The 25515-nt window shown below is 42.2% G+C and overlaps 1 protein-coding gene across 4 annotated transcripts in view; it reads right to left on the bottom strand.

The window, feature by feature from the left end:
- The window catches only part of PRKCE (protein kinase C epsilon), a 532143-nt gene that overhangs the window by 340684 nt on the left and 165944 nt on the right, over positions 1-25515 (bottom strand). For 2 of the 4 annotated variants that reach the window (XM_084622252.1, XM_084622253.1), the window contains exon 3: positions 10106-10186. The exons of the other annotated variants lie outside the window; for them this stretch is intronic. In XM_084622252.1, the coding sequence (XP_084478378.1) occupies positions 10106-10186 (81 nt within the window). The remainder of the gene's footprint in view (positions 1-10105; positions 10187-25515) is intronic. 4 annotated transcript variants of the gene reach the window in all.

Here is a 25515-nt window from a genome sequence, read left to right as displayed (position 1 = left end):
GGTGGCACAGGACTACTTTACATACCTACACACACATCCATCCAGAAACTATTCAAAGTATGAAAACCCCCCGACAAAACAAGAAACAGAGACAAGTTCACGTATCTGATAAAACAGTATGCCCCTACTCTACTTGAGCTACATTGATGACATCTTCATCATCTGGACCCATGGAAAAGAAGCCCTTGAGGAATTCCACCATGATTTCAACAATTTCCATCCCACCATCAACCTCAGCCTGGACCAGTCCACACAAGAGATCCACTTCCTGGACACTACAGTGCTAATAAGCGATGGTCACATAACCGGAAACCTACTGACCGCTATACTTACCTACATACCTCCAGCTTTCTTCCAGACCACACCACACGATCCATTGTCTATAGCCAAGCTCTATGATACAACCGCATTTGCTCCAACCCCTCAGACAAACACCTACAAGACAAACACCTCTACCAAGAGTTCTTACAACTACAATACCCACCTGCTAAAGTGAAGAAACAGATTGATAGAACCAGAAGAGTACCCAGAAGTTACCTACTCCAGGACAGGCCCAACAAAGAAAATAACAGAACGCCACTAGCCATTACCTTCAGCCCCCAACTAAAACCTCTCCAACGCATCATCAAGGATCTCCAACCTATCCTGAAGGATGACCCATCACTCTCACAGATCCTGAGAGACAGGCCAGTCCTTGCTTACAGACAGCCCCCCAACCTGAAGCAAATACTCACCAGCAACCACACACCACACAACAGAACCACTAACCCAGGAACCTATCCTTGCAACAAAGCCCATTACCAACTGTGTCCACATATCTATTCAGGGGACACCATCATAGGGCCTAATCACATCAACCACACTATCAGAGGCTCATTCACCTGCACATCTACCAATGTGATATATACCATCATGTGCCAGCAATGCCCCTCTGCCATGTACATTGGCCAATTCTACATAAAAGAATAAATGGACACAAATCAGACGTCAAGAATTATAACATTCAAAAACCAGTCGGAGAACACTTCAATCTCCCTGGTCACTTGATTACAGACCTAAAAGTCGCAATTCTTCAACAAAAAAACTTCAAAAACAGACTCCAACGAGAGACTGATGAATTGGAATTAATTTGCAAACTGGACACCATTACATTAGGCTTGAATAAAGACTGGGAGTGGATGTGTCATTACACAAAGTAAAACTATTTCCCCATGTTTATTCCCCCCCACCACCACTGTTCCTCACATGTTCTTGTCAACTGCTGGAAATGGCCCACCTTGATTATCACTACAAAAGGTTTTTTTTCTCTCCTGCTGGTAATAGCTCAGCTTACCTGATCACTCTCCTTACAGCGTGTATGGTAACACGCATTGTTTCATGTTCTCTGTGTATATAAATCTCCCCACTGTATTTTCCACTGCTTGCATCCGATTAAATGAGCTGTAGCTCACGAAAGCTTATGCCCAAATAAATTGGTTAGTCTCTAAGGTGCCACAAGTCCTCCTCGTTCTTTATGGCCCATCTATTTTTATAAGGCTTGCTATCATAACCCCATCTCTCTGATAACCTGCAATAAAACTATTGCGCTGTGGCTTCCTACTACAGACAAACTAAGCAGAACGGGCGCGGCCGAGAGTGCTCTCCCACAGCCTCGAGAGCATTCATAGGATAGCTGAGCTGGATGATCTACCAGTAAGAAGAGTTGGTTAGTTTGAAAACCTAAACTTTTTGATAATCTTGCTAGTTTCTACTCTCTCATTTACAGGAGTGCTTTATGTTTCAGTGGGCCCCATGGCAGCTCAGCGTTCTTTTATACTTCTGTGTTCCCCTTCTGCCACAGAATGTGCTTAGATTAACAGAAGCAAAATACAGATTATGAATGATGGGTGCTGGAGTCTTTTCGGAGTATGCACGGTTTGTGCACTCTGCTGATGAAGTTCAGGGATGACTTTTAAACAACAGCTGAAGACATGGTTGTTAGGCGAAACTTTCCATTATTAATTTTTTGCCACTGTAATTATGAGCCAAATTCTGAACTCAGTTACAATGCCATGGCTCAAGAGTAAATCCTTTCATTCCAATCAGTTACTCCCAATTTACAATAGTGTAACTAAGATAAGAATATGGCTCTATCTTTGTACACAGATGTCCTGTATTCTATAAAATGCACTGGGATGGGATAATGAAGAGTGCTTTCTCACTGTCTGTTGTTTAACACGTACACCTAGTATGAGCAACTTCTGCACATATATTTTATTCAAATTCTGCTTTTTCAAAACCAGAAAAGTTCTATGATGATTTTAAAAAGGAAACAAATTCTCATTTTTAACAGGCTTAAGTGATGTTTCATTTTATTTCTCACTCCCTTTTGATCAAACATAGGCAATCGGTCTAAGAATGACTAGTGAGCCAAATCTTCCAATCATTAACTCAGTCTCCATTCAGTACACTCACTCTTTCTCTCCGTCTCTAGCAAAACTTCCAGGGTTTCAGTGACAGTTTTTCTTGAACGAGGACAGCAAGAATTGGTTTATATTGGCTCAGTAACTATATTTTGTGTTTATACAGTATAGTGCCCCACATGACAATTTCCAACAACCTTGATCCTAATTATTTTAGTTTCACAGCATACTGTGGTTGGAGAAGTATCCACATTTTACAGAGGAGAAAACAGAGACAGAGAAATTAAATGACTTACCCAGCTCACACAATAAAGTATATGACAGAACCGACTACCCTGCCTTCCTCCACACTAACTCAGTCATCAATAATTCAGTATGTGGATGTTGAAAGTAACAGCAGCATCTTGCTTACTCTTTAGTGCTAAACTTCCACCTCTCTGAAATGTATTGACTATAATATCTGGTTATATATGTACACCAAGAAAATTATTAATATGTAAAAACCATGGTGTTTTAATGCAAACCTTTACTATAGTGCGTACTACTAGGAGCCTGCTATAATTATGAAGTGCATTAATATGAATTACACAAATCCTTAGAACTCTTCTCAAATACATTTTATTCTATTTTTCACTCAGACACAGGTTGAAGCACTTGAAGGTAGTGAACAAAATGCACGCAGCCAACACGCTGCTTGAACATCAAAGCAAACCTGGCACCGAAATGCAAGCTGCTGCAATTTAAAAGTAACCTTACTGAAACCCTTATTCCAGTAAATTTTTGAAATTGTAATTATTGCATTTGCAGTTAAGAGACCAGACCTTTTATTTTTCCATTGTATTAGTCTTTCCTTTAAGTGGTTCTCAAACTGTGGGTTGAAACACCCTGAATATCTGTGACACTAATGTTTGAGACCTTTAACTTGAATTTGTAACTGTATTGTGATGATTGTAAAATATTTGGACTGTAATATAACTTTGTAATACTACTGTAAAATTCATGATTCATGACTTAGTTACACTCTCAAGTAGTTTAGATGTCAAATCCTATCAACCATAACATTCTGACTTTTGGGTTTATTTTCTGGATTGTAAAGTGATGATTCAACAGAAGGCAATCTTCCCTTTAGTCAGTACTAAATAAATGCCCCTTCAAGGGATTACTGGGCATACTGCACTGCTAGAGATGGAGTCTTTCAAATAAGACAAAAGAAAGGTCCTGACTATTTGCAGTAGTTAAAGATCCCACGGCAGTTTTCATAAAGTCAGGGGCGGATCCTTATTCTAGTGTCCTCGACAAATTCTAAGACTCATGATTCTATCTTTGCCTAGCTATATTCCTCTGAAATTCCAACTGGAAAAATTGTTTTTCCACTTCTTAGCCTCTTGTTGTTCAATGTTGATGGGCACTTTAAACGGTTACATTGTTTCACCCCTGATGTGGCTGCATTTCAGTTGTGGATGAACTGATCTCTTCACAGTTTGAGTATCTGCTAGGGAAGTTTGTAAAAGGCTGAGATCCTTTCGGATAAAAGGAGCTATAAAAATATAAGATATTTTAAAATATTGATTTTTAAAAAAAAATAATCTACCATTACATCAGTGTTTGTTTCAAAAACAAAATTAACACCACCACTTTTGGAGGACTAGCCAAAAAGCTCAACATGTGAGCTTCTATGCTGGCACGAATCTCAGCATAGTGCAGACATCAATCAGTGATGCTGGTGGACAAGCAAAGAAGAAAACAAAATGCCAGGTTAAAAACTCTTGAAAAAAAACAACAGAATCTGGTAGAGAAAATTAACAGGGCAGCTGCAGTTCCCTCAGATTGAACTGAGAATCACAAAGTAAATAAAAAGAAAAGAGTACATTTCAATTTAAGATACTCTTATATGATTCAGCTTTTTTGATGTGATGCAGTTTAACAGTCAGCTCCTCAGCTGATATGAATTGGCATCACTCACTCAATCAGATTTACACCAGCTAAGGATATATCCCAGAGTCTCTAACACTGGATTATCGTTTATTATTGGGGCATTACATAGTTCTCTTGGAACTGTTTGTTTGTGTTCCAACTTTGTATACAAATAGGTTATTCCTTGAGAATATTCCCCAACCTCTAGAAAAGGGTTTAATAGGAATGGGAGAGAAATCAAGGGAATACAAAGTTTGAAACCCTGTGTACTATGCAATAGCTGAAAGTCTGTCATACAATTAAGACAGTACAGAATGCATGGCAACTACTGTCAATGATTCGTATTTTACATTTATCATAGCATTACACACATTACATCTACATTTGGTAGAATGATCTGAATGAAATCTGAAGGCGATAGTGAATATGAATTAAAATGCATTATCTATAGGAAAGACACAGGACTAGGTAAAGTCTACATCAATTACTATTTCTGCTGGTTTAATTACTAAAGGCTTTCATAAAACCCTGGAGAACTGTGTAAGGTCCTAACCATCTTTGTTTAGATCTTGCTGCTGCTAAAATTTTCTGTAAACAATTCTGGACTGCTAGTAACAAACACATACTCTAAACAGTGATTTAGAGGTTTTCCTGAATGGCAGAGCAATTGTTTTAGACACTAAAAATCAGATTTTAATGTGCATGAAATGGCTCAAACAAAGAGACAAAACAAACTGAATTTTAAAGAGGAAAAAATAAATAGTAATGGAAATTAATTTAATCCAAAACTATACACTATACCTCATCACATTAGAAACAATTCAGCTGACATCTAATAAAGCTATGCCAAAATATTTCTCGTCTCAGCCAAACTAAGTGCATGGTGGGGGTGGTGGGGGGCAGAGGCAGGGGCAGCAATGGTAGCAGCCTTTCAAAACTAAACTAACCTTGGGGTGAGTGAGTTTGTTTGGCTGTTTGTGTGTTTCTTTCTCTTTCAGGTTATTTCAGTTACTGGGTCAGTTGGGATTGTGTGTCTGGGGACTGTTTGAGCCTTTGTTCCCTAGGTTTCAGAGTAACAGCCGTGTTAGTCTGTATTCACAAAAAGAAAAGGAGTACTTGTGGCACCTTAGAGACTAACCAATTTAACCCTAGGTTAACTAACCCTAGGTCATCCTTGATCATCTTTGATCAGCCTCAATCAGCCTTCTGATCACCCTCCCCCTGTGCGATAAACGAGGGGGTAGGGCTGACCTAGGAGAGAAGGCCTTAAAAGCCAGAGGCTGAGCAACCAAGGGGAGCTAGTGAACAGGGGACCGCAAACAAGGGAGTTTGGGAGGGAGTTTGTAGGAGGGAGTTGTAACATAATCACTCTGGTTAAGAAGGGCTGCATCACCAGAGCCCTGTCTCCTCCATCTGCACCTGTATCCAGACAGACAACCTAACCATGGATGCCTCTAACCATTCTGGTGTGGATTTGCAGAGACTGTGGCCTGCATTTCCCACTCACAGAAAGCCAGGCTGGGGGGACCATCCAGTTGGAAAGGTGCCTGCTGGTGGAATCTCTCAGAAAGCAGGTGGGAGAGCTACAGGAAGAGGTGGCTAGGCTGAGAAGCCTCTGCGTCCATGAGGAATTCCTCGAGAATATTCATAAGGAAACATCCAAGGTGGAGGAGGCGATCCAGCTACAGAGGACTGTTGTCACACCACCAGGGGAGGAGGATATGGCTCTGTCACAGGGAGGACACTGGGGGTGGTTATTTCTGGCAGCAGGCAGTGCTCCAGCCCTACTCCCAATCCACCCACCATGGTGATAGAAAACTGATATGCTGCCCTGGCAACAAGTGATGAGGAATCACCCCCAAAGGTGGAGGAGGAGAAGCCATGTACCCTCAAGGCTGGGAGGATTGCAGCCACTCCCAGGAGGAAACATAGGGTAGTGGTGGTTGGTGACTCTCTTCTGAGGGGGACGGAGGCACCCATCTGTCACCCTGATATGGCATCCTGGGAGCTGTGCTGCCTGCCAAGAGCCCGTATCCGTTACAGAAATATTGTCGAGGATCATCCGGCCCTCTGACTCCTACCCCATGCTACTCATCCATGTGGGAACTAATGATACTGCGAGGTATAATCCTCAGCAGATCAGAAGTGACTGCAGCGCTCTGGGAGTAAGGGTGAAGGAGTTGGGAGTGCAAGTGGTTATCTCTTCAATCCTTTCGGTCAAGGGTAGGGGCCTAGGCAGAGACAGATGCATCCTGGAGGTGAATACCTGGCTGTGAAGATGGTGTCGCCTGGAGGGCTTCGGCGTCCTTGATCACGGGATGCTGTTCCAGGAAGAAGGACTACTAACCAGAGATGGGGTCCACCTATCAAGGAAGGGGAAGAGCATATTTGGATACAGTCTGACTAACCTAGTGAGGAGGGCTTTAAACTAGGTTCAAAGGGGGGCAGGTGATAAAAGCCCACAGGTAAGTCAAGAATGTGGAGACCTGGGAGAAGGTTCAGAATTTGGGGGGAGCATGGGCTGTTATACCAGGGACAAGGGAGAGATAAGATAGAACTGGGGGGAGGAATCAAATCAGTATCTTAGATGTCTGTATACTAATGTGAGAAGTATGGGGAATAAGCAGGAAGAACTCTAAATGCTAGTAAATAAACACAACTATGACATAATTGGCATCACAGAGACGCATGACTGGAATATTGGTATAAATGGATACAGCTTGCTCAGGAAGGACAGGCAGGGGAAAAAGGGAGGAGGTGTTGCCTTATATATTAAAAATGTATACACTTGGACTGAGATTGAAATGGAAATAGGAGACAGACTTGTTGAAAGTCTCTGGGTAAAGATAAAAGGGGTAAAAAACAAAGGTGATGTTGTGATCTACTACAGACCACCTAACCAGGAAGAAGAGGTGGATGAGGCTTTTTTTTTTAAACAACTAACAAAATCATCCAAAGCCCAGGACTTGGTGGTGATGGGGGACTTCAACTACACAGACATCTGTTGGGAAAACAACACACCAGGGCACAGATTATCCAGAAAATTCTTGGAATGTATTGGAGACAATTTTTAATTTCAGAAGATGGACAAAGCTACTAGGGGAGAGGCTATTCTAGATTTGATTTTGACAAATAGGGAGGAACTGGTTGAGAATTGGAAAGTGGACGGCAGCTTGGGTGAAAGTGAACCTGAAATGATAAGAGTTCATGATTCTAAGGAATGGTAAGAGGGAGAACAGCAAAATAAAGGAAATGGGTTTCAAGAAGGCAGACTTTAGCGAACTCAAGAAGTTGGTAGGTAAGATCCCAGGGGAAGCAAGACTAAGGTGAAAAACAACTGAAGACAGTTGGAAGTTTTTCAAACAGACATTATTAAGGGCACAAAAGCCACCTATCCCACTACATAGGAAAGATAGGAAGTATGGCAAGAGACCACCCTGGCTTAACTAGGAGATCTTCAATGATTTAAAAATCAAAAAAGAGTCCTACAAAAAGTGGAAACTAGGTCAAATTACAAAGGATTAATATAAACAAATAGCACTAGTATGTAGGGACAAAATTAGAAAGGCCACGACACAAAATGAGATCAAACTAGCTAGAGACATAAAGGGTAACAAGAAAACATTCTACAAATACATTATAAGCAAGAGGAAGACCAAGGACAGTTTAGGTATGTTACTCAATAAGTGGGGGGGAAATAATAACAGAAAATGTGGAAATGGCAGAGGTGTTTAATAACTTCTTTGTTTTGGTTTTCACCAAGGAGGTTGGTGGTGATTGAACATCTAACATAGTGAATGCCAGTGAAAATGAGGTAGGATCAGAAGAGGCTAAGCACAAGTTAAAAAATGACTTAGAGAAATTAGATGTCTTCAAGTCACCAGGGCCTGATGAAATGCATCCTAGAATACTCAAGAAGCTGACTGAGGAGATATCTGAGCCATTAGCGATTATCTTTGAAAAGTCATGGAAGACGGGAGAGATTCCAGAAGACTGCAGAAGGGCAAATATAGTGCCAATTTATAAAAAAGGAAATAAGGACAACCCAGGGAATTACAGACCAGTCAGCTTAACTTCTGTACCCAGAAGATAATGGAGCAAATAATTAAGTAATCAATTTGCAAACACCTGGAAGATAATATGGTGATAAGTAACAGTCAGCATGGATTTGTCAAGAACAAATCATGTCAGACCAATCTGATAGCTTTCTTTGAAAGGGTAACAAGTCTTGTGGATGGGGGAAAGCGGTAGATGTGGTATATCTTGACTTTAGTAAAGCTTTTGACTGTCTCGCATGACCTTCTCATAAACAAACTAGGGAAATGCAACCTAGATGGAGCTACTATAAGGTGGGTGCAAAACTGGTTAGAAAACCATTCCCAGAGAGTAGTTATCAGTGATTCACAGTCATGCTGGAAGGACATAACGAGTGGGGTCCCACAGGGATCAGTTCTGAGTCCGGTTCTGTTCAATACCTTCATCAATGATTTAGATAATGGCATAGAGAGTACACTTATAAAGTTTGTAAACAATACCAAGGTGGGAGGGATTGCAAGTGCTTTGGAGGATAGGATTAAAATTCAAAATGATCTGGACAAACTGGAGAAATGCAGTAAATAGGATGAAATTCAGTAAGGACAAATGCAAAGTACTTCATTTAGGAAGGAACAATCAGTTGCACACATACAAAATGGGAAATGGCTGCCTAGGAAGGAGTATTGTGGAAAGGACTCTGCGGGTCACAGTGGACCACAAGGTAAATGAAAAGGAGTACTTGTGGCACCTTAGAGACTAACCAATTTATTTGAGCATAAGCTCATTCGAATGCATCCGATGAAGTGAGCTGTAGCTCACAAAAGCTTATGCTCAAATAAATTGGTTAGTCTCTAAGGTGCAACAAGTACTCCTTTTCTTTTTGCGAATACACACTATCACAGCTGCTACTCTGAAACCTGTCACAAGCTAAATGTGAGTCAACAGTGTAATGCTGTTTCAAAAAAAGCAAACATCATACTGGGATGTATTAGCAGGAGTGTTGTAAGCAAGACACGAGAAGTAATTCTTCCTCTCTACTCCACGCCGATTAGGGCTCAACTGGAGTATTATGTCCAGTTCCAGGAGCCACATTTCAGGAAGGATGTGGACAAATTGGAGAAAGTCCAGAGAAGCGGAACAAAAATGATTAAAGGTCTAGAAAACATGACCTATGGGGGAAGATTAAAAAATTGGGTTTGTTTAGTCTGCAAAAGAGAATACTGAGAGGGGACATGATAACAGTTTCCAAGTACGTAAAAGGTTGTTACAAGAAGGAGAGTGGTTAAGCACTGGAATAAATTGTCTAGGGAGGTTGTGGAATCTCCATCATTGGAGATTTTTAAGAGCAGATTAGACAAACATCTGTCAGGAATGGTCTAGATAATATTTAGTCCTGCCATGGGTGCAGGGGACTGGACTAGATGACCTCTCAAGGTCCCTTCCAGTCTTATGATTCTATAGCTTTCTCTGGTAACAGTGCAATGGTAACAATATCATCTCAATACCACTTACTGCAGGTCCCTCTGCAAAGGCATTTCCAAAAGCATACTACGAAACATGACCTTCTTAATATGAAAAAGCAACTTGAATAGCCTCCAGATTATGGGACAAGGCTGTTACAAGTCATTTTTACTTCAGGGGTTACCAAACCCACAGATTTATCCATCAATCTACCTTAAAGATCCACATATCTAACTAGCATAGACAAGCCACAAGTGGGTCAGCTCCAAGTGTCAATAAGATGATTGAACTACCTGAATTTAATCTGGGTAGCCTGCAAACAGGGACCAGTCGACTAGCAGAGCAAGTAGTCCTATACCTGCAGCTCTTTCCACCTATGGAAAAGCAGAAAAAAAAAAGAGTCTATTTCTTTAAGCCTCTTATTTATTTCATTACACGAAATACATCTGTGAACACTTGAGTTAAATAGATTTGTTTTTATTCTCCAATAAAACAGAATGGGGTCCCCTGGAAAAGCACACCTATTCCCAAAACAATACCTAATCATCTCCAGTATTAACATGTGATTACAGTGTGCAAGGCCCTTCCAGCAATAGCCATGTTCACTAAAGATAAGCATGTTCAACTTGGAATGTTTGGCACCATGAATAAAGGATATCTGCAGTCCCAGACCATGCACATGCCTAATGAATAGGAATTACGAGTAAGCCCCAAGAGAACCCACCCCCAGGAGTTTACTTTATAAATATCCTCAATCAATAGGTACAAAATGTTCAGTCTGAATAATTTCTGCACAACATTGGACAGTCTCATTCTATTTAGTCCCTCATCTAAATACATGTTCCAGTTCTGATCCAACATCATTGTTAGTGGGCAAGGAGTCTATTTTATGTGCTCAGCCCCCACTAAATAAGAAATACATAACAAGATTAATAGAACTGTATCATAGGACAAGACATGGACTCAGTACAAATGAAGATAGCCCATAAAATTTCCACAGGCTTCTGTGTTCTTCAGCTATGAAGGCTATTCCTGGTTATCAGGGACTGGATCAAGAGAATGCAACTTCTAGAGCAGCTATGGAATATTTCATTAAATATTTCAAACATTCTAATAATTTGGCAGAGCCCACTCAGGCAGTGGCTTCGGATGGAGCAACACCAACTTATGCATGCTCAGACTCTGGCCCTAGGTTTTGTCGTTATATAGGGTACTATAATGGAAAACCGGTACTTGAAAATTTCAAGGGATTCCAATGACCATATTCAGCAATTCCCAGTGTTTTAACATCAAGAAAGAGAGCTTACAGAGATCTCAGACCAACAATGATAAGGCTGGCAGGTCCATTCTAGAGGGCACCATGGTGAAGGTCATGGATATTTATTACTGGATTCAGGACAAGTGTCAAAAATTGTTTGCATACTATCAAATATTAACAACTAAAACAGAATTCAAAGAAATTTAGATATGAAAGAAATTTAGATATGAAATAAATAAATAGTTAAACAGGCAGGGCCATTTTTTAAAACACTTGAGATCCATCAAGCCATATAGTCGGACATAAGACATGAATGTTCATCGATGTTGCAGAAGTTGCTATACAGCATCAAATGTGCATTGCTTTGGTTGGAAAAATCCAAAAATCCGTGGGACTTGCACAAGTGACACCAAACACATACCCCAAAGGGCGTGGATAAAGATAGCTGATAGGGAACAAACACACACACACACACACACACACACCACTCCCCCAAACTCTGTATTTTGGCTCAGATACCATGTGGGCATCTATAGTCAATACCCAAACAGACTATTCAAGTTCAGCCATGGGAAAAAATGAGAACGGGCATGGTAAATTGTTACCTTAGAGTGCAGTAAAGAGTTGCATTCCCTAGGGAGGAAAGCTATGTCTATGAGAGGAAGGCTATCATGATGCCAGAGGCCTTGTCTTCATCAAATAGTTGTCAGGAAAAACAGAATATATACTCAAGTGATATCACTAAACAAAATTAGGCAAAACCAACATGGTCAGGTTTGTACCAATACCTGGCTGGCAATGACATTTGATTATGCTAGTTGAGGTTTTATCTGTGATCAGACCCACAGCAGTACATTCCACACCTTTGGGCTGGAGATGCAGGACATGTTCATCTGCCTGAGATAAATCACTCTCACTGAAGAGGTACAGATGTCCATCTGCTGAATACAGGAAGTACACTAACCTTTTGGTAGGGCCCTACCACATTCATGATCCCATTTTGGTAAATTTCATAGTCATAGCATTTTTAAAATCTTGAATGTCATGGTTTCAAATATTTAAATCTTAAATTTCATAGTGTTCATGGGGGTCCCGACCCAAAAGACAGTCATGAGGAGAGGGGTCACAGTGTTGCCACCCTTATTCCTGCACTACCTTCAGAGCTGAGTGGCCAGAGAGTGGTGGCTGCTGGCCAGGAACCCTAATCTGAAGGGAGTGCTGCTGCCAGCAGCAGCTCAGAAGTAAGGGTGGCAATATCGGATCATGCCACCCTTACTTCTGCACTGCTGCTGGGTGCCTGCCCAGTAGCCACCACTCTATGGCCACCAGCTCTGAAGGCAATGCAGAAGTAAGGGTAGCTATATCGTGGTTCCCCTAAAATAGCCAGATTTCATGGGGAAGACCAAACTTCATAGGGTAGACCATATTTCACGGTCCATGATGTGTTTTTCATGGCCATGAATTTCGTAGGGCCCTACCTATTGGGATATAGTATTGTCAAAAATTGTGCATCACTTGTCCACATCTCTCTGTCTTCCATGCAGATTCATAGAGCCATATCCTCCCCTCCTGTATGTGATTAACACATGTATTGAAACCTCAGTTGCCCAAAAAGTTACATACATATTCATATTGCTGATAGACAGAATGTGGGTGTCAACTAACATTCTTGCGTCTTTGTATGTCTGTTCCATTTTCTGGGAGATGCATATCTTTTTCAGTCCATTAATTTTGAGAGGAAAAAAGCCTTGTTGTACTTGATAGAGAATTATCCCCCCCATGATCAGTATTTTAATTATTCTATAAGAAGATAACCATCACAATCTGCATCCCATAATAAAAGGAGATAATGGTAAAATAATAAATCCATGCAGTTATGGTAGTGGTACATAAAAATATATAGGTGAACCCAGGAGTATATTTTGTAGGTTTTATTAAATGCTAAAAAGACTATATGAAAAATTGAAAATTGTAAAAGAAAACACCTTGCATGAGAGTATCAAAGTCTATTGACTTGTCCTCAGATACTCCTGGGTAACTGTGCTTTGAGTTTGAGTTAGGTGTGCATACCTCAGGGCAGAATATGGGCCTCTCTTATTCACTCTGGCAAGCAGTTGTTCTCACAAGCAGTTCCAGAGAAGCCAATGGAACTACTCACAATGTAAGAAGGGGTTCACAAACTGGGCATAAGATTTCAGTTCTTTCAGAAGTTAAAGATAGGGATAAGGTACAGACTCAAATGTTCTGGTTAACAAGTAGTACATTTCATGGGGGTTCACAATCCGTCATGTGCATTGTGCCAGACCTAAACTAAAAGAAATATACTGTATTGGTTTAAAGTTATAATATATTAGCTGTTCTTGCAGACTTTGTTTTTCTCATCACAAGAAACTTGATTTTGCTAAATTATACATCACAAGTTTTTTGAATTGTCTAAAGGCTGAGGCTCAGAAGACTGAATTCATTTCTTTTAAGATCCTTTTTCAGTTCACTGCCTGAAAGATCGAGAAGTGTGAGGCTGACGTTTTAGCACATCTACGTGTTAGTTTATTTTTTTAAATAAATAAGCCAAAAATTTTGAAATGCCTTAAGTCTGAAATTCTACTTGTCAAGTGGGAAAATGAGCTGTTTCATATACCTCTTGGTAGCTACATTATGGAGTGCAGGGAGTATTATATTTACTTGTGCAGGATTTTATTGCTCTGAATCCAGTATACGATTCAATGGCTCTGTCTTAACTCTTGCTAATAAGTATTTATCAAATCAATAATATGCAGCAGTTTCTGTACCAGACTAAAATTCTTCCAATTACTATTAAAAAAGAGAAGCCTATTCAGTGAACATAGTACAGGGTCTACAAATGCCAAAGGCTAATGCAAATAATATAAATAAAGTGCATACTTCATCAGAGATGGACCCCAACCAAAGCCACAGTTCTGAGCACCTCTTTGAAGATGTTTGAAATCTGTAAAAATCTGGATTGGACCTGGCTTCCTCTTTTTCTCCTTTCCTCCTTGACTTGGTGCTGCTTTTGTAAAAAACAAACTATTGGAGGGTGTGACAGGGTTCGACTCACCACTGGGGTGTCTCCCGCTGGCTGTCCTGGGGATTAGCTGTGTATGCCAGTGCGCCCTCTTCTGGTGATGTCTCACCACCTTCACTTCTGCTCCAGGGATCCACGTCACTCCCAAGACCTTCTCACCCATTACTCATGGCCTTACTCACCATGGCTGGAGCAACAAACCGACTCTTGCAATAGCCAGCGGTTGTGGTTATGTTGTGGCTTGCAGTGAAGTGTACTGAGGGGTGGTTTTTTAATTAAAAAAAATAACCTTACACCAGAAACAACGTATGCACTGTCAATGCTACCCTTGTGCTTTGCATTCCTTGCAGTTGAAACCTTGTCCACTGGCGCATCCTCCACACCAGGACAGAGACTGTCCCAGATTAGAAGGTGGAAAAAGACGACTCGAGAGGACATGTTCAATGAGTTAATGCTCACCTCTGAGAGTGACAAGACGGAGCTCAGAGCATGGAGCATTACACTGTCCGAGAACCTGGACAGGGACAGGGAGGACAGGAGAGCAGGCAGGGAACAAAAGCGTGCCACACAGGAAGAGATGCTGTGGATTATGAAGGAACAATCAGACATGTTGAGGCATTCAGTTGAGGTTCAAGAAAGGCAGCTGGATGCTTGAGTCCCTCTCCAGCCTATGTGGAACCTGCTGCCATTGTCGCCCAGTTCTACATCCTCCCCCAACCGTCCTATGCGGCAGGGGTGGAGTGGAGTTTGGTATCCCTTGCACTCAACACCAGGGGAGAGTACAAGGACCAGAAGGGACCCATTCCCCGACCTTTGATTGTTATTGCAGTGCCTCTGTAAGCAAACTTTCCTTGTTTCTCCCCCCAAAGTGTTATCAGCCCTGTTGCCCCAAGTTATCTTATTTTTCTTTGCTATCTCTGTGTGTTTGTGTGCATAATAAAACTGAATGGATTGAGGAGAAAAGGCTCTTTATTCATTCAACACACGGTGGTTGGTGGAGGTGGAGTTTACAGGGGAGAAAATGCAATGGAGCAGGCAGTTTGGTAAGGAACAACACAGAGGTGTCACATTACTCTGGCTCATTCCTGAAACTGGGTTTCAAAGCTTCATGGAGATGCAGAGCCCCTCGATGTGCTCTTCTTATTGCCCTGGTGTCTGGCTGCTCAAAGTTGGCTGCCACCCCAGCAGAAACTTTTCTCCCTTTGTTTCACAGATATTATGGAGCATACAGCAGGCAGCAATAACAATGGGTATCACTGAGGTCTAACCTAGTGAGCAAAGAATGCCAGCGACCTTTTAAACATCCAGAGGCACATTCCACCACCATTCTGCACTTGCGCAGCCTATGGTTGAACTGGTCCTTATTGCTGTCCGGGATGCCTGTGTACAGCTTCATGAGCCATGGGAGCAAGGGGTAGGCTGGGTCTTTCAGGATCATGATTGGCATTTCAACATCACCAATGGTTATTTTGCTGTCTGGAAAGAAAGTCTCTGCTTGCAGCTTTCTGAACCTGATTCTATTCTCATTCTCTTCTTCGGAGAGTGCAAGCACATGCAGGGCCAAAAACAATTCTCAAGTGTGAACTGAAAAGCTCACAAGGGCAGCTGGAAACAAAAAATATCAATTAACAGCATTGTTAGCAGAAGTTTAAGAGAGTTGTGAGTGTATATTCATGTTGATTTTATTAATCGATTTAAAAATAAGCATAGAACAAGTATTGAAACATTCTCAGAGACTATTAAGGGAATGCCGATTGTTTACCAGCCCAAGAAGAACCTGAAATGAACAGCAAGATGCAGATGTGTAATGGCAGCATTCACACCAGTAAAGAGCTATGAATAAGCTTGCAAACAACACGATAATGGTGAGCCATTTATTCATTGTTCAGTAATTGAAAATATATCAAACAAACTGGTTCCTGGCAATAATATAGTTAAAAAGATGTGCCATTTATCAGAAGGTCGATTAAATGAATTCTACTGTAGTTCAAAAAGATTATTAGAAGTACAAGAATACCAGGATTATAAATACATAACTACTGTCAAAATATTAATGACGTTATTTTCAGATAATATACTGTGGTACAGTATGTACTTTGGATTAAATTCTGCTTAATGTATCCAGTATTGTACATTATTTAACTGTACTGTAGCCTGGGGGCGTGGCCTCCCCCCGAGACTAGCAGGGAGGAACCCCTGCCCACCCCCTGGTGGGCAGAATCAGGACACCAACACCCACCCTGCCAGAAGCAGAGGGGCAGGACAGGAAATATAAAAGGCAGGCCCTGCAGCACAGGTGGGCTGGAGCCACCAGAAGAGACAGACATCTCCCATCCACTACTGGGAGTGGAACCCAAAGAGGACCCCCTGCAGTGCTGAAAACTTGCCAGAGCTGCCAGCTTACCAGGGGACTGAGGAGCTGCTGGGACTGCTGCAGGGAATGCTGAGAAGATGGAGGACACAAGGTACAGAGCGAAGGGGTCATAGGAAGTAGCCCAGGGACACAAGACTGATTGGTGCTCCGCCCTGAGCCCTGGACTACTTGCTGCTTGGCCCTGCCTAGAGGGTCAGGGCCTTAGAGACTGCTAATTCTGCAATAACCTTTGCCTTGCTAAGGACCTGAGAGCCAGGCGGTGTGGTCTCCCTCCAAGACTGATGGGGAGGGACAGCCATGCACTCCTACATGTACCCAGAAGGTTTTACACATTTCTAAAACAAATCTCATTTTATTTCTAGTTTATGGTCTTCTCTAGATTTAAAGGTGAGACATCTCGTGGTCTGTTTCCATCAACAGTTCCCAAGACTGGGTGAGTAAATGAGAGGTTCCTAGTTTTCATCAGTGCACACCCTTCTCATATAAATATGGCTTCTCCAAAGGCAGAATACAGTCTTTGCATAATTTCCTTTGAAAGCTTGTGAAAATCAGGGCATATATTGCACAAAAGAGAGATTTTACTTGGAATATGTTACATACACAGATTTCACAGCTTTTCCTACTTCAAATTACTGTATACCTTCTCAAAAAAGTAAAGAGTCTTGCAGTCCGACAAAAATCTATTTAAACTAAATTCTTTACCAATGATTTGCTCTCTTTGACATGTTTTTTGGCAAATAGCTAAAAGCTTGCCAAGAAAAGGTCACTGATCTTTGCCTGAAAAGCTTGGCCAGTGTTAAATGGTAAGGGCCTATTACAAACATACAATGCTTTCCAGATGTTCCATCAACTAACTGGATATGATCCAAGGGAGGGCTGTAAATCTACAAAGAGATGCTTGTTACTAAAGCATTCACCACATAAAAATCAAAATCTCTGTAAACACCCTATGGAGTGCCTCTTTGCTGGGAAGGGGCTTGTAAGCACAAAAGGTCATGCTGGACTGCCACACTTTATACCATATACTAAAGATGTGGCCCTTAGTACTGAAGATTTGTCCTCCTAACTAAAGGAGTCTGTCAGTTACCAAAGTCAACCTGCCTAATATTGACTCTGCTGATTGAAAAACTAACAGACAAAAGTGATACAGGAGTATGCATGACAATATCTTAGCTCCACCTTTGATCCTCATCCCTCTTCAGCTATTTATGCCTGCTCTTGAATCACACACACTTAGTTTTTCCTGCGATGATTATCTACACACCAACCAACACCCAGTTACGCTGGAGAATAAACAAATCTCATAGGGCCAAATGTAACCCAGAATGCTGCTCTGAAAAGAACATAAGCATGTGATTGTAGTTTAGAGCCTGAACTTTTAAATATTCTTCTTAGTACTTCAGATCAAAAGAAAGAGTCATCTCATAGATCATGAGGGAACTTTGTTCAAAGTTTCCATTTTAGAACAAGTGACTGTCCAGCAATCAAAATACTGTACGGAATTACTCTTTGGTCAACATTAAAACTGATATTCAAAAGGAAAAACAGTTCCCTAGGCAAACTAGGGAGACAAGTGATGGGATTTGGATGGGTGTAGGTTTCTTACACAGCTGTGCAGACGGTCATAACGTAGGTGAAGGCTTACAAGAACAGAGGAGAAAAAGCAAGACTGAAGAACCTTCATTCTTGAGATAAATGTCCCCAACTACACACTTAAAATATCTCACTGTAATCAAAATAAGACCTGAGAGGAAATGCATATTTGAAATTGATTTAGATTAATCTCCTGGGAGGAGAACATTTATTGTGCAGTAGAAAGATAATCACTCAAATCTGATTTCAAACATCTATTTTTTATAACTTCAGATCTATCTTGGCTTGGAGAGATACTAGTTATCTGATGCTGATGAAAGGAGCAAGTGAAATGAATACTCTGCACATTTTGCTCAGCTTGACTCCAAAGGGGAAAATCTCTTCTTCCCCTTGATAAACTGTGAAATGGCTTTTGAAAACAACAATTCTACTTACATTTGAAATTTGTGAGCCAACTAATGTTTTCTGTTATGCTGCAAAAACAAGGGACACGCAGCATAGGAGCCTAAAGAAAGAAAATTGAAAACAATTCCATCCTACCTTCCAATCAGTTTAATTATAAACAAAAGTGTCAGGGCTATACCCTGACCTGTGGCTGAGTTCTGCTCATGGCACGTGAGGGGACATGGGGGTGAAAGGTGTGTCTAAGTATGGGGCCATTCTTCTGCTTGGATATTGACCTACACCTGGAGAGGGACTTGGAGTGCAGGGGCTCGAGCCCTGCATGGGACTATCTTTTTAATCCCGCTCCCTTCCCATCCCACAATACCCACTCTCACTCCCACACACTCCCGTATTATTTCTGGCATTTTTATCCCGCTCCCACCTGCAAAAACCTTAGATCCCACAAGAGAGACACATTTTCTCATGCGACTAAAAAAAAAAGAAAGTTGGTGTCAGAGCGTGAGTCAGTGTGTTTCCATGGGATTCCCGCTGACTCCGTGGTAGAAACCTCCATCACTGTTAGGACCCTAGGCTGGGACCCAGTGGAGCAGGGTGGGCCGGGATCCCCGTATTGCCTCCCCCGCTGCCAACCCCATCCCTGGGGTGGCAGCCTGCCCACTTGAGGCCAAAGGGCCTGGTTTTATCTGCTGCCTGCCCCAGGCCGAAAGCTGAGCCATAGACTGCTATTGTTCTGCCCCACCCAGAAGGTCAGAGCCTGACTCTTGATTGCTGTTGGCCCCTGCCAGAGAGTTGGGCTAAAAATTGCCTATTTCTCTGTCCTGCCCAAAGGATCAGGGCCCTGACTGCATTGGTTGCTGCCAGAAGGCTGAGCTAAAGGCTGCTTCTTGCATTGCCCTGCCCAGAGGGCCAGAGCACCCGACTATGAAGTGAGCTGTAGCTCACGAAAGCTTATGCTCAGATAAATTGGTTAGTCTCTAAGGTGCCACAAGTCCTCCTTTTCTTTTTGCAGATACAGACTAACACGGCTGCTACTCTGAAACTGCCTATATATGCTGTCTGTCCTAGATGGGAGGCTAGGATAAATATTGATTGCTGCTAGGCCCTGCACAAAGCGCCAGAGCTATAGGCTGGTGATCTGCTAATCCCCCTGCTAATTGGCTTTAACCACAGTGACTTAGGGAGGCGGAGTGGCCTCCCTCCAAGCCTGAGGAGGTGAGGGACGACTGTCAACACACTCCACTGTAATATAGAGGAAGATTAGGATTCCACACACTAGATGTCGCAGGTAGGTGACCCAAGACACCTTGAAAGAAAAGGGTCAGGGGGACTGTGCAGTGAAACTACTAATGGACTTCGTGGTTCTTCCATTTCATGTGTCAATTATAAGAATTGGACGGTTTGTTGTACATTACTAGTGTTACAGAATCAGCCTAGTACTTGATCTACAAGTGGCAGAATCTCCCTAATGGGTCTTCCATCATAGGGAGAACTCGTAAAATGAAGGAAGCTGTATCTACAGATGGAGTAAAAGATTTCTATTCTAAAATCCCACTCTACTGATGAGAGCTGAACCCTGTTAGCCACAATGAAACACTGGCAGCTGAGGAGAGATCAGCCTGAGACAGGTCTTCATCTAAAGGAAAGATGCCACTGCCAAGACGGGTTGTGGGGGATGGTGTTAAAGTTATATCTTGGTGGGAGAGCTATACAGATGGAATAAAGCATAGTTTATTTCTTTGTCTATGATTTATAGTTGTTGAGAAATTGAGAAATTCTGCTAGAAAAAGTAGAGCTGGTCTAGGATTTATCATGATAGCTTTCCCTCCCACCCCCCGGCCCTCCACACTAACCCTCTGTCTAGTTGCAAGATATCTAACCAGCAACCATGTTCTGGAAATTCAGACTTAGTGCCAGCATTCTTTTGCAGCCACCTCCGTTCTCTAATCACAGTAGCAAGCATCTGGCTATGAAGCATAATGTAATGCCAGCCTGATGAATTTCAACGGAACAGATATGTTAATACAAACCACCACAGATTTGGAGTGACAGTCACAGATCACAAGATTTTGATAAGCCTCCTCTTTCAGGCACAAGTCTGAACACTAAGGGCTCAGTTCCTATGCCGGAGGCTCCAGTGCAGACTCCCTGAATAACACCCTCAATGACATGAACAAACAGCCGTTGAGAGTGAACAGGGCACAAATATGGTATCTTTGCCTGTGGTGAAAGCCACTCCCTGTAGAGGTCATGTTCTTCTGCCCTGGTGTGAGGCAGGGGCAACTCCAGAAACGTTTCCCATTGTACACACCCTCAATCTCTGTAGAGCCATGCCTGCTGCAGCTGCTGGCCCCAGCTGCTGGCCCGCTGAGTCCATGCCAATTTCAGCCCCCGCATTCCAGCACAGCCCACCGCGTGCGGCATCACTCCCCATCCCTGAGAGGGAACATGGGCTGCAAGAAGCAGGACAACGCTAGGCAGGCTCCCAGGGAGGAGCTCTGCTGCAGCAGGCAGCCCCCTGGCAGTAACATGGAGAAGCAGTGCTGGCCACCTCACTGCCCACACAAGTTTGGCCCCAATAGGCCTCCATCTTGATGGCGAGGCCAAAACTGAGAGAGTGGCATTGCAGCCCGGAGCATGGGGGTCACACCACCACTCAGGTTTGGCCTCACATTCCCTCTGTCTTGATAGGAGGAGGAAAGACCCAGCAAGGCCAAAACTGAGTCAGTGGCATTTCAGCCTGGTGCTCAGGGGTCATAGTGCTGTTCAGGTTAGGCTCTGAGATCCCTGTGCACCAGTGACATGTACTAGCTGCCTGGGTACGTACCCAGGCAGGCTTTATTCTGTGGATGCCACTGAACTTACAGAGCAGGAATAAGCTCTGAGAGTATCTGGCATATTGGGTTTGCAAGCATGAAATGTGACTGGTGTCAAAACAAGTGCTCCTTTGCTCTGACCATCCTTTATTTGCATCTTTATAGACTCCTGAGCTGGAGCTTCCAGTACAGAGTGAGATCAAATGGTCAGGTAATATACCTTCATTTGTAGAAATACTGCCAGGGCCTCCCATTACAGGTAGCCATAGCCAGATTTATTGTTATTCACCACATTCATCCTGTGAAAACTAAGTTTGAAAAATAACTGAATTTGAACACTGAAATTAAATGACTTTCATGACTACAAGTGTTCTTGAACCAAAGCAGCTTTTGCTGATACTCACCACCTACAATGTGAGCTGTGATATTTTATTGGAATTTAAACTGCCTACTCTGAAATGAAATCTTAATCTTGTGTGTGATTGTGTGAAAAGGCAATTACCTAATATGAACTCAGGCATCTGACGATGATAATTAATCATCACAACTTGCTGTGCATAATGCAAAGAAAGTGGTTCTGGATAGTTCTTATTTAGAAGGCTATTATAAGCCATTCATAATGATGAACCGTTCACAGTCAGAAAAATAACTTGAGTCTGTTCTCTGAATCATTCTATTGTTACTGGGCCACATGCCAAAATGGTGGTGTAAAAGTCACATAGTGGTAAAAGCCACCAGAAGTATCTGTACATTGGTGTAACTTACATGGCAAGGAGGTGGAAGAGGAAAGCTGTAGTAAATAAAACGCAAGAACTACTTAAAAAAATAGGTGAGTCTTCAACAAAGTAGATTTTATGTAGCTTTAAAGGGAAGAGGGATTTAACCATTGTTTGTCCACAGTACATCTCTTACCTGTGATACAGCATGACCAAAAGGCAGAAGGAGAGTGATATAGGAGAAATATGTAAGTCCCAGGATGAGGAGAAGCCTTATTCCTAGTAGAGGGAAGAAAGGTTTCTATAGATTAAAAACACCTGAAGCCAATTAGAGCACCTGAAGCTAGTCACCTGATAAAAAACCCCTCCTTCAATCAGCCAGGGGAAGGAGTTGGAGCAGAGAGCAGTTTGAAGGAGTTGGAGCAGAAGAGAAATGCCTTGGCTGTCTAGAAGACCAAGACCCTAGGTAAAAAGACACCCGGCTTGTGCAGAGAGAGATGGCAGGAAGGCCCACAAGCTGAAGAGCAGAAGAGGGAAGTAGCCCAGGGGAAGGAAGCACTAGTTCAAGTGGTTTACCACTATCTCTCGGGCCCCTGGGCTGGGACCCGGAGTAGAGGGCGGGCCCGGGTCCCTCCCTCTCCACTACCCTTCTCTGGGTTACTAGTGCAACAGTAGATACCCTAGTTCAGGGGCAGGAAACTGCGCTCTGAATTCCCCGCCCCCCCCTCCCCCGCAAGAAGAGGAAGTGCGGGACCCATCATAATCGTACCGGCAATTTGCCACATATCCCATTTGTTATGATAGTTTATAAACTGACTCACCCAGCTCGTCTCACTGTGTTACCATCAGTTCTTGGATAAAAGTTTGAAACTTCCACTGCATCTCGGAAATTGGTTCAAGAGTCACGGAGACGACACTGGAGCTCTTATATCTCATTTCGGATATAAAAAAAACCTCAGCCGCAAGTTTTATAAGCACACGGGGTAGATCAAAAACATGGCTGTAATAGCTCAATAAAACAGTCAATGGATATACTTCACTCTAGAAATAAACTCTACACTGCACTCAAACCAGGTTAATACGGAAAATCAATATGACTTTGGACAACAGCCAGCCTCAAAGAAATAAAAGAATAAGGTAACTTATCTCAAAAGATTCTTCCATTCAACAGAATAGAAAGAATGAATGGAAATAACCTTCTTTGCTAGCCACTCACCCCATTAATGATGAACATTAGCAGAAGTTAAAGGTTGAAACACAAGCTATTCTGGAACAAAGCCATTTATACTGCATGCACGTACGCATACACAACAGTTAACATGAACGTTCTTCTTGTAAGACATTGGGATGATATATACCAAGAAGCCATGCCAGAACTAGGTGCAATCCAGTGAAAGAATATGGGAAGAGTATTAAGAAACTTCTTGCTGGTGACTCCTTACAAACATAGGTCTGTTGTAAGTCTTTTCTTTCAGTGAGTTTATTTTTTCATATTTATTCCTTTATTGGGTATTCAGTTAATAAAGGGGACACTATTGTGCCATGCAGCATTGAAATAAAGCATCCTGAAGCAGTAACAGTGACAACACATTTTGAACTGGATCTCATGAAGGTGGGTAATCCAAAATATTTATACCTTCATAAATACCTTACTTTTCAGCACTGAATAATTTGTTCATACGTAGCCCAATCCAGCACTTACTTAAGTCAATGGAAAGACTTCCATTGACTTCAGTGGAAGTTATCTCAGGCCCAGAATAACTTCATATACCTCTTTGACCACGAGAGATTAACTTTAAAGATTTTCATTGGAAACTCGAATGTGTATTAGTTGTTTAGGGAACAATTTTGCTGGGCTTGTTTTTTTTCCATGCATCTTTCATGATAAACTACAATAGTACTGCACTTATGACTTGACACTTCAATATGTACAAATATTTCTCTGCTTTGGGAAGTTTCCACTACCACCATTGTATTAATTTATCAGACTCTCAGGGATTTCAATCTCTTCAGCCAAGGATGAACCTACTATAAGGTGGAAGCACAACCAGTTGGAAAACTGTACTCAGAATAATTATCAGTGGTTCACAGTCAAGCTGGAAAGGCATATGGAGTGGGGTTCCGCAGGGATCTCTCCTGGGTCTGGTTCTAGTCAATATCTTCATAAATGATTTGGATAATGCCATAGAGAGTACACTTCCAAAATTTGTGGATGATACCAAGTTAGGAGGGGTTGCAAGAGCACTGGAGGACAGGATTAGAATTCAAAATGATCTGAACAAACTGCAGAAATTATCTTAAATAAATAGGATGAAATTCAATAAGGTCAAATACAAAATACTACACTTAGGAAGGAATAATCTATTTCACAAATACAGTACCAAATAGGAAATGACTGCCTATGAAGGAGTACTGCGGAAAAAGGATCTCGGGGTTATTAGTGGATCATAACCTAATTATGAGTCAACCATGTAATGCTGTTAAAAAAAAAGCAAACAGCATTCTGGGTTATATTAGCAGTGTTGTTGTACACAAGAAGTAATTCTTCTACTCTATTCAACACTGATAAGGTCTCAATTGGAGTACTTAGGGAAAGACATGGACAAGTTGGAGAAAGTCCATAAGAGAGCAACAAAATTATTAAAGTTCTGGAAAACATGAACTACAAGGAAATACTGAAAAAATTAGGTCTGGTTAGGCTGGAGAACAGAATACTGAAGGGGGACATGATAACAGGTACACAAAAAGTTGTTACAAAGAGCAGGATGATGAAATGTTCTCTTATCCACTGAGGACAGGACAAGAAGTAATGGGCTTAAATTGCAGCAAGGGCGGTTTAGGTTGGACATTAGTGTAAGCAGTGTCAGGATGAGCTCCACCCTGACATCTGGTGGTGAGGTATGGCAAGTTGTGGAAAAGAACTTCAGGGGCCGATCTCATTTGCATAGGCACACCCACCCCGCCTAGAATGAGACCATAGCTGCCCAAATGGTCACTTTGGCTGCTGTGGGATCCCCAGTGTCTCTGTTATTGGGGCAGGAAGAATAAATTGTTATTACCCTGATTTTGGGAACTGTGCTTGGAACTGTACTTGGCCTTTTGTTATGATGGAGGGATTCACCATCAACTAAGTAGCACTCGCTAGGCAAGGGTCATGGGTTCCAAAACTCTGTGAATTGAGAGAAGCTGGGGATAAGTATTAATACTTGGTGGCATGGGCCCCTTGGTGAGGGCCTTACATGCTAATTGCACTTCCTCCTCTCTCCACTGTGGAATATCAGTGCTAATTTTGATTCTGTTAGGAGTCTAGTTACAGGCTGCTGAGCTCACTTTGGGCTAACAGTGCACCAGCACTGAGGCTCCCCTACTACAAGCTGAATTCACCAAAGAGCTGAACTGACTCAGAGCTGAAATCACTGAGCGTTGTGTTAAGTAGTGGGGGAGCCTGAAGATATATTGTGGAGCAGTTTGTGGGATGGCTGGAGTGCCTGGTGAACAGGC

This window comes from Lepidochelys olivacea (assembly GCF_965140295.1).
Source record: "Lepidochelys olivacea isolate rLepOli2 genome assembly, chromosome: 3".
NCBI classification, from domain to species: domain Eukaryota; kingdom Metazoa; phylum Chordata; order Testudines; family Cheloniidae; genus Lepidochelys; species Lepidochelys olivacea.
The sequence above is the reverse complement of the archived record's forward strand: the minus strand, read 5'-3'. Positions and strand labels throughout refer to the sequence as shown.